The following is a 10020-nucleotide window of genomic DNA, read 5'->3' on the forward strand; positions in this document are numbered from 1 at the left end:
GGCTGATCTAGAACTCACAGAGATCCGCCTGCCTCTGCCTTGCAAGTGCTGGGCTTGCATTTTTTTTTTTTTTTGCACATCATGTTAAGGACCATAATACACAGTGAGGGGTTGGGGTGTGGCTCAGTGGTAGAGACCCTGTCTAGAATCCCCCAGTGAAGGGTTGGGGTTGGCTCAGTGGTAGAGCCCCTGCCTAGAATCCCCCCAGTGAAGGGCTGGGGGTGTGGCTCAGTGGTAGAGCCCCTGCCTAGAATCCCCCAGTGAGGGGCTGGGGTGTGGCTCAGTGGTAGAAGCCCTGCCTAGGATCCCCCAGTGAGGGGCTGGGGCCTAGCTCAGTGGTGGAACCTCTGCCTAGGATCCCCGTGAGGGACTGAGGATATGGCTAGGACACAGTTGCCTATTAGTATGCAGGAGTTCCTAGATTCTCTATCAAAACACACACACTTCACATTTTAGGCCTATCCCAAAAATAAGATATGAGACCCAGGGCATTTCCTGGTCTTCGGGAAGAGGTGGGCCGGGTAGACTCTACAAGGAGGATGGTGGTCATGGTTCTAACTTGACTGGAATTCATCTCTGGACGGCAAGTGGAGGATGGGGTGTCCCTGAGCTCAGTGATCTGATGAAAAACTGAGACTGGTTGGAATTCATACCCTCATCCTTTGAGCCTCAAAGTAAGACTTCCTTTGTGCGGAGCACTGTTTCAGGCCCAAGGCACCGCCATAGCAAAAGAGAACAAATCCTAGCCCCCAGGGCTGAGCTGACGCTAATGAGTGCAGTCAGGAGCAGCCCACAAGCAGAACACGGTGGCAGTGCTTACATGGCGCAAACAACAGCTAGAACAAGAGAGAGGTACACCATTCTGCCCCTGCTCCTGGCATTACCCCTCCCGTGGGTTTCCCTGCCAGAAGCTTGGGCTGAGCCAAGTGCACTCCCAGACGCCATCTGCTCTCCCTGAGTGTGGGGCCCGTGCCAGCTTGAGCGTCTGCACTCCTGGCACAGTGCCCTGGCACCCTAGAGCTAGGGAACTCCACCACGGCCCTACATCAAGCCAGGGAATCCTCACGTCTGGCAGATGGAGGGCTGCAGGAAAAGGAGGCAGTGCAAGCTGGGTGGGCTCCCTGAAGGACGAGGTGGCTTGGAGGGCCAGGAGGGTTCTTTGTCAACTAAAAGGACACGAATTATGAATAATAACATCGATAAGCACATTCCACATGTTCAGCTGTTCACTGTGCTACCTTTGCCAGGCTTTGGGTAAATGTGTGGGTGTTTATTGTCACATCTAAGTTGAATCCATATGTTGTACTGTTGGAATGACTAAGTGAGAAAGAGCTTGCTGCTAAGTCTGATTATCTGAGTTCGAGTCCAGAAACCCGCCTGATGGAAGAAAAGAACTAACTCCTACAAGTTGTCCTCTGACTTCTACACATGCTTGCTGGAGAAGCACCACACTAAATAAATAAGTAAATAAACGTAATGAAAAAAATCAAAAAATTAAAGATATGGGGGTCTGGAGAGATGGCTCAGAGGTTAAGAGCACTGACTGCTCTTCCAGAGGCCCTGAGTTCAATTCCAAGCATTCACATGGTGGCTCACAACCATCTGTAATGTGATCTGGTGCCCTCTTCTGGCCTGTAGGCATTCATCATTCATAGAGGTAGACCACTGTATACATAATAAATAAAATCTTTCAAGATTTTTTTTTAAATAAACATATGTGTGTCATCATCACGTCTAGAAGGCTGGGCATATGTCCTGAGTTTTCAGATGAAGAAATAAAGATTCAGAGAGGTGAAGCTCTGGTCCAAAGTTCACACATCAAGTGCCTTGAAATACTTGCCTGTGTGTGGAGAGTCAGACCCTGAACCACGGAGCACGCCTGCATTACTATAGGACCTGGACCACTCCTCGGCCTCTGTCCTCGAGAAGCGTCACTCAACCTTCCTTCTTTGGCTTCTTTCCTTCCGCTGGGGTCAGCAAGGGATTCTGCCTTGGGTTACAGTCTGCTGCTGCAGGTCCCAGGGGCTTACCTCGGTAGCGGAGCCAGTGTCTTAGCCTCAGTTTCCGCACCCGCCCAGCAGGGGTGAAAACGGAGCTGCTGAGGGAAAGAGCCCAGCACAGTTCCCTGTGCTCTTTGCTGTCGTGAAAAGACGACCATGCACAGTGCTTCTTAGGACTGTTCCGTGGTTGTGAATGTAAGCACCTAGAACAAGTCACAAAACTGTAGCTAATGTTACTGTTATTATTTTTGGTTGTTACTGGACCACCTTTTCTGGAGAGGTGGGATCCAGCCAGTAAAGACCTAGATAATGGGGGGGGGGGGGGGGGGGGGGGGAATTTGCTCCATCTTCCAGCCAACAGATTTGAGCCTGGGCTCAGGGAGAAGAAGCTGCTGTCTCTGGGACCTCCCCCCCCCCCCGCCCCAGAGTCGGAGTCTGCCTTCAAGGCCCCCTCCAGAGGAGCAGCGGAGGGGCGGAGTTTGGAGCTGTAGCCACGCCTCTCCCCTCCCCTGTGCGCTGCGGGGCTGGGGCGCAGAGACCCGACCGCAGCGCAGCTGCCAGACCCCGCGTCAGGTACCCCTGAGCCCGATCGCAGGGTTCAGGTTTGCCCATCTCTGGGCGGCAGGGCAAGGTGGGCGTCCTATGAAACTGGCCGTGGGCGGTGAGGAGAGGAGATGAGGACATTGCTCCTCCCCCGGGGTCCTGGTGTTGCGGTGGGGTGGGGGGTGTGGGCGAGAAATGGATGGGGGTGAATCTTTGGCGAGGATCTGGACTAGGAGGTTTGGAACGATCTGGGGCAGGGGATAGTAGAACGAGAAAGATCTTTCTGGTTGAGTGTGAACAGTACATATGCTGAGTTTGAGGGTGGCGGCGTTAATGAACCAGGTGTTCTAAGGTGACAGGTCAATGGGGAGATGTGTGGCGCCGTGGAAAAGGGGCAAGGTAAGGTACAGGTTGAGTTGAATAGATGTGCAATGGAAGCGATAAGAGCTGAGAATCGTGGCGGTGGGGGGTGGGGTCTCTGTATGTTGGAGGTGTTTGCGTTTTCAAATGCTGCAAGGGTGAGGATTGTGCAAGGAGGCTCAGGGGTACATAAGAATATTGCCGGCCTCAGACACGTTCCCGAGGGGAGCCGCTGTCATTCCCAGCAAGTGTTTAAGGAGACCTTTGGCAGATGACAGGGTGTGGGTGTGGGCGGCCTTACCTTGAGAGGGCCCTGGGAACTGAGTGTGAGGACTGGACTATGTGTGTGTGCACTAGGGTGGAGTTCCTAGGTCACTGGGGTAGGAGATGGATGAGCATATTATAGGAGGAAGGGTGTGGGCCTGAATGGGTGGTAAGGGCATGTGAGCCTGGGGATGGAGTCTGTGTGTATGTGTGTGGAGAGGGCTCATGGAACAAACAACTGTGTAGGACGTGGTTTACAGTGAGTATGCAACAGGTATATAATTGAGAGAATCCCAGAATTGATCGCCTGGGACCGTGAATTATCTGTGAGTTAAACAAACCTGTTTTGTTCTCCAGTCTGTTTTTCTATCTGTAAAATGACTCTGAGGGACTTTGAGCTCACTCTGAAGCCAACAGTCAGAGGGTGATGGATAAAGGCAAGAGTTTTGAAATTTGAATTTGTTTTCCTCTGTCTTCAGGAACCTTCTACAACAGCGCCCCTCCCCCAGCCATGGACAACCCCAGCATACAGGAACTCCAGCAACCCTTGCTGCCAAGCACAGCCTGGGACCTCCTGTCCCCCAAGACTGACAAAGTAGAGCTGGGACCCCCTTTCCCAGAAACAGTCTTTGTGGAGTCACTGAGAGGCCGGCAGTTCCTTCTCTCACCTCTTTCTTCCGTGAGCGCTGGCCTGGGAGAGCCTGAGACCCCTGACCTTGAGGTAGGGGTGTAGGGCAGCTTGCTGGTGTTACCTGTCTAGGTCTGGAGTCTCACTTGACTGTGCAGGGCCTGACTGGGAGTCTTGGAATTTTTGTTTGTTTTGTATTGAGACAGGGTTTCTTTGTGAAGCCAGGGCTAGTAGACCAGGCTGGCCTTGAACTCAGAGACCACCACCTGGCTCTAGAGTGCAGTTTTTTCTCCAGACCCCTCACCTTGTCCCTTGATCTTTGTTGCTGTCTTCCTTCTGACTGTGTTCTCTCATTCCAGAACCCACAAATGCTTGGCTTCTGCTGAAGCAGTTTTTCAAGTTAATGTCTTTAATTTTTTAAGTTATTTGTGTGCGCGCGCGTATGTATGGAATGAGGCCAGGGCACACATGTAGTCGACCTGGAGTCAGATCATTAGGGTTGATGGTCAGTACTTTGCCTTTACCTGCTGACCTTCCCCATGCTTTAAAAGTTTTTTTTAAAAGATGTCAGACTTGCATTTTGTTTTTAAGCTTTTATTTTTATGTGTATATGCCTGTGCGTTATATTCATGCAGTGCCTGTGGAGGCCAGAAGAGGGAGCTGGATCCGCTGGAACTGGAATTACAGATGGTAGGGAGCCATCATGTGGGTGCTGGGAATTGAACCTGGATCATTCATCAGTGCTCTTAACCGAGCACTGATCTCTCTAGCCCTCGCTATTGTGTATGTGCTTGCATTTTCTCTCTATTCAGATCCCCTGGAGTTGGAGGTAAAGGGCACTGGAATCTTCCCCACAAGGAAGCTGAGAACCTGACTCAGGTCATATACAAGGGCAGTAACCACTGTGCCATCTCTCTAGTCCCCACCCCCCTTTTCTAAGACAGGGTCTGGCCTTAAATTCACCCTTCCACATCAACCTCCAAGAATGCTGTCATATTCCTTGCACATATTGTGAAACATGTCTTGCATTTTTATTTTCCAATTTAATTTTCTTTGAGACAAAGTTTGTTCTTCATGCTGGCCTTGAACGCCTCAGCTCACATTTGCCTTTTGACCTCCATGCCTGCGCCATCCATCTGGTTTCTTTCTTTTGTAAGATGGTCTCACTGCATAGCCCAGACTAGCCTCAAATTTACCAGGTACCTAAAGATGACCTTGAACTTCTGCTCCTCCTGCCTCCACCTCCCTACTTGCTGGGATTAGAGGCATGCACCACCCCTGGCTTTCCCATTTTACTCGAGGAAGGCTCTGGTTAAATTGCCCAAGCTGACTTTGAATTCACTCTATAGTCCAGGCAAGGTTTGGAATTTCAACCCTTGGGACTCAGATCTGATTTACTTACTTTGTCCTAGGAAATCTACTATGTGACGGTCTGTTAAGAGGGAGTTGTAGACCTGGCCAGATTCAAGGAAGGAAGAACCTATCGCACAGCTGCTGGGGGGTGGGGAAGGAACATCAGTCATCTCAGAAGAGCTTTTGGTGTACATCTTTAATTCCAGCACTCAAAGCAGTCAGATCTCTGAGTTCAAGGCCAGTCTGGTCTACAGAGTAAGTTCCAGGATAGCCAGAGCTACACAATAGAGACCTTGTCTTAAGAAAAAAAAAAAAAGGCACTTGGAGCCAGGTTAAGTGCCTGCCTATAATCTGGGCTGAAGCTCTTGGCTTTACAGAACAGCCTGGGGCAACACAGGAAGACAACACAAGCAGGTGGGGTGGAAAACATCCTGCCAGTTTTACCATCTCTGACTGGCCCTAGCAGAGAAGACTTGAAGAACTACATTGTACCTCCAAGGTCCTGCTCACCATTTGTGTGTCTGTTATATTTGACTGTGTGCTGGTCATTTTGTTTGAAAAAAGTATTTTTAGGATCAATTACTTGGAGGCCTAGAATGAAGGTACCATCTTCCAGAGAGGATTTGTTTTGTTCCTGCTGAGCTACCTGGAGACAACAGTGAAAGATTTTGGTGTCCTCCCTCCCCTCACAGGTCTCATGTAATGCAGGCAGGCCTCCTGAGCCACCTGCCTCTACCTCCCAAATGCCAGGATTACGGGCACACCCAGCTTTAGGATCATTTTTGGCTGGCAGGTGTCTTAGCAACTCAGGACACTAGAGAGTTCACCCCCCCCCCCATCTCTCATGCAGGTTCTTCTACCCACGGCAAAGTCTGCCCCCACTTCACAACTTCCCATTTAGGGAGTACAAGCAATCTTCCCATAGTTAGACCCTTGAGAATGAACTCAGCACCCAGGAGGGTGTCTCTCTCTAGAAACCCGAAGTATCAATAGCTCCCCCGCCCCTCCAGGGATCCAGTAGACTGAGAAGTTTAAAGCCCACCTTGTTGAATGTTTTTGTCTCTGGGAAGGCCGCAGAGAAGCATTGGTCCTCAGGGGTGATGGGGCAGAGAAGGCAGGTGGGGATATCCCCACCCAGACTCTCTCCTGTCCATAGGACACATCATCCAGCGACAGTGACTCAGATTATGATGGAGGTGGCCGCCTCTCACCTCTTCTGCCCCATGACCACCTTGGCCTGGCAGTCTTCTCTGTCCTGTGTTGTTTTTGGCCTGTGGGCATTGCTGCCTTCTGTCTGGCCCACAAGGTTAGTCTGTGTTTGGGACTGGGAGGGTGCTGGGTTAAAAAAAAAAGGGGGGGGGGAGAACAAGGAGGAGCCACACTGTTTGGTGGTGGTGGTGGGGACCATGGGGGGAGGCGGCTGGAGAGAAGCTTCCACAAAGGAACACAAAGGTGTAACCTGATATGGTGGTGACAGTAATCCCAGGTAGTCTTGGGAGACAGAGGAGGTTCAAGGCCAATCTAGCTACAAACTGAGATCTTGTCTCAAAAGAATGAAGAGCAAAGGAACAGAGCGGAGGCTATGGCTCAGTTGGCAGACTGCTTGCCTAGTATGTATGAAGCCCTAGGTTCGATGGCCAACAAATCAGAGATGGAGGCAGAAAGATCTAAATTCAAATTTATCTTTGGCTACAAAGGAAGCCCCAGGCAAGCCTGGGCTACCTAAGTCTCTGTCACAACAAAACAAAGGGAGGAAGGAAGCATGGGGGGGGGGGCTAGAGTGGTGGCTTTGACAACCGTCCCTGTCAGAACTGGGAAGCCAGCGAAAGCCGCAGGTCTCCCTCACTAGTCAATGGAAATAACCCCTATCTCAGGGCCGTTGTACAGATTAACTGAGTGAAAACACAGGCATAAATTAGTGGTATGTGTGGCAACACTTCTTTGTTTTTTGGGTTTTCTTTTTTCCAAGACAGGGTTTCTTTGTGTAACCCTGTTCTCAAACTCAGAGATCCACTTGCCTATGTCTCCCAAGTGCAAGGATTAAATGAGTGGTCACCACCACATAGGGAAACGCTCTTTTATTGGTTGCTCAGTTGGTGCCCCAACTACAGTTTTAGACTAGATAAATGAATTAGTTAGACTGGGATTGTGGAGAGCCACAGGAAGCAGGGTGGAGTGTCAAGGGACACTTTGGTTACCACTGCCCACTGCCTCTACAGACCAACAAGGCTTGGGCCAAGGGGGACATCCAAGGGGCAGGGGCCACTTCCCGCCGTGCCTTCCTGCTGGGGGTCCTTGCTGTAGGGCTGGGCCTGTGCACATATGCTGCTCTGGTGACCTTGGCTGCCTACCTTGCCTCCCGAGACCCGCCCTAGCTGCCCTTCAGCCCCCACTGTGAATGCAGAGGCCAGAGGCCCCCCAGTGAACCCATGAGAGGAACAGATGATCCTGGTGCAAATGGTGGTGAAGGTGAAGACCACAGCATCCAGAAATGAGAGTCTGCTACTTTCCTGGCCACCCCTACCCAGAAGGAAGCAACGTGAGAGATTAAAGAGTCCCTGAAGCCAAACCCAAGTCTGTCTGTGTGTTTGGGTGTGTCCAGGGTGGACTGGTGTGGGGCGCAAGAGTAGGAAGGACTGACCAGCAAGGTCAGCCTCAGGCTGTGGCTGACATCAGACCTCAGAGATTGGGGTGTGTTAATGCAGTATTTTCTTCTCCACAGTAGTGAGCAGAATTAGAGCCAGGCTTCCAGGTCTCACTTAACCCTTCCCTCGGGCCGAGCAAGAATCCCAGGTGTGTGTGGTGGCCTGCTGCTTCCCTCTGAGATGCAGCAGGCCACAGCAGATGGAGAAATTACCCAGTTGTCCAAAATCAACAGGAAAGTGTGGTGGTAGAGCCAGACCTCGGAGCCACGCTTAGTATACTGGTAACTCAGGAGGCTGAGGCAGGAGGATCACAAGTTCAAGTTGGCCTAGAGATGAGCTTAGCAGAACTATGCCTAGTACATATGAGGTCCCAGGAGATGAGCCAGCCGTGGCAGCTTAGTGAGACTGACACACACACAAAAACAGCTGGCACTCCCAGCACTCGGGAGAGGCAGTGGGTCTACAGATTAAGTTTCCAGGCCAGCCAGGGCTGCATAGTGAAACCCAGTCCGCAGGGTGGACCAGAGGCATGGCTCATCAGTCAATGCTTGTTCAGAATTTACAACTCCCTTAGTTCAAACCCCAGAATCAGCTAGGGGTGGTGATGCATGCCTTTACTCCCAGCAGTAGAGGAGGCAGAGGCAGGAGGATCTCTGTGAGTTCAAGGCCAGCCTGGTCTACAAATGAATTCTAGGACAGTCAAGAGCTACGTGGTGAGACTGTCTCAAAAAACCAAATAAGCCTGGTAGATGGCTTTGATCCCAGCACTTGAAAGGCAGAGGCAGGTGGATCTCTGTGAGTTTGAGGCCAGCCTGATCTACAGAGTGAGTTCCAGGACAGTCAGGGCTATTACAGAGAGAAACGCAGTCTCTAAAAAAACAAAAACAGTTTTAGAGTTACCAAAACAAGAAAAAATTTGCACCTGGGCTTCAATGATGTGAACATAGCTCCCTCTGCAGACACAACTTCTCTTGGGGGGAGGAGGGAGAGGGAGAAGAATCCTGACTGACAGCTCAAATCATCTAGAGACCAAATACCTTCCTTACAAAATGGCCTTCCAAACCCACTTCAACCAAGTCCCTGCAGAATGGGCCTCCAACTCAGAGCCACTTGCCTCTGCCTCCAGATTGCTGGGACCAAAGGTGTGCACCAGCGCTGTCTGGCTATGTAAGGGGTGGGTCCCTGAGGAAACAAAGAGCTGGTGGTACCAAGTAGGTAAGCAGCTTGCTCAGCACTTGGCGGGACACAGGGAATATTTGCAAAATGAGGCCTGAGAAGAACATCAAGTAATGAAGAGGCAGGGGTTTGGCTGTTAAACGCCATACCACAATGAAAAAAAAAAAAAAAAAAAACAAACCAAAAACCCTTTTCCACTCAGCAAGCTAAAGATACCTGTGCATTCCTTTCCCGGTTCTCAGGAGTGAAGACACCGGTCCAGCGGGTGGTGGTGGAGAGTGGAGTGTGAGGATCTAGGTCTAGCGTGTGAAATACAAGGCAGAATGGGCGCAGCACATGGAAACAAGCGTCTGAGGCCTGCTGATCTGGCTCCATGTTGACAGGTTGTGGGAGTTAATCTTTACAGAAGTTCTTAAATGCTTGGTTCCAGTCCTCTCAATACCAAGGGTATGGGAACACTGGCTGGCTGAGCCCCAATGACTTGGTGCTCCCAGAATGCTGGAGTTACCCTGAACAGCCTGGTCTCTGGGACAGGAATCTCATGGTCATTTGGTCTTCTGCAGGTTAGCTGGTGACCTTTGGGCTCTTCTGTTTATGTCATCTTCAAGTGAGGACTCTTATCACCCCCATTTCATGGGGTGCTGAAGATGGACCTCTAGTGTACTGCTGGTGGCCCTCAAGGCCCCGTGTGGATGTGTTCCTCCCTGCCTGTATCTCTGGAGCGCTCTCCCATGCTACTCCAGAGCTCACTGCCACACTTTCCTCCTTCACGGATAGCTTCAGCTGTACCACCCCTGCCTGTATCCTGAGATGGAATTTACTTCCCCTCAAAACTGATCCCTCCTTTAGATGTGTGTCCAAGTGCCCACAGAAAAGGATGTCTGAGCCCCAAGAGCTGGAGTCACAGGTAGTTGTGAGTTATCTGTTGTGAGTGCTGGAAACTGGAAGAGCAACAGGAGCTCCTAACTGCTGAGTCCTCTCCAGATCACCTTCTTAGGTAGCCCAGGCTGGCCTCACTATGCCAGGCAGGACTGATGGCACGTACCACCAT

At 51.0% G+C, this 10020-nt stretch overlaps 1 protein-coding gene across 3 annotated transcripts; it reads left to right on the forward strand.

The window, feature by feature from the left end:
* Positions 1 to 2514: 2514 nt before the first annotated feature.
* Positions 2515 to 10011, forward strand: Tmem91 (transmembrane protein 91). Of its 3 annotated transcripts, none has more exons than XM_050132016.1 (4): positions 2515 to 2631; positions 3647 to 3888; positions 6305 to 6454; positions 7368 to 10011. In XM_050132016.1, the coding sequence occupies exons 2-4, from the start codon at positions 3679 to 3681 to the stop codon at positions 7521 to 7523; spliced, it is 516 nt and encodes a 171-aa protein (XP_049987973.1). In that variant the 5' UTR covers positions 2515 to 2631; positions 3647 to 3678; the 3' UTR covers positions 7524 to 10011. The 3 variants fall into 3 exon arrangements, with proteins under 3 accessions (XP_049987973.1, XP_049987972.1, XP_049987971.1); XM_050132015.1 differs by having other exon boundaries at positions 7513 to 10011; XM_050132014.1 differs by having other exon boundaries at positions 6305 to 10011.
* The last annotated feature ends 9 nt before the right edge of the window (positions 10012 to 10020 follow it).

This window comes from Alexandromys fortis, unplaced genomic scaffold, assembly GCF_014885135.2.
Source record: "Alexandromys fortis isolate MF-2015 unplaced genomic scaffold, M_Fortis_MF-2015_v1.1 scaffold_394, whole genome shotgun sequence".
Lineage (NCBI taxonomy): Eukaryota > Metazoa > Chordata > Mammalia > Rodentia > Cricetidae > Alexandromys > Alexandromys fortis.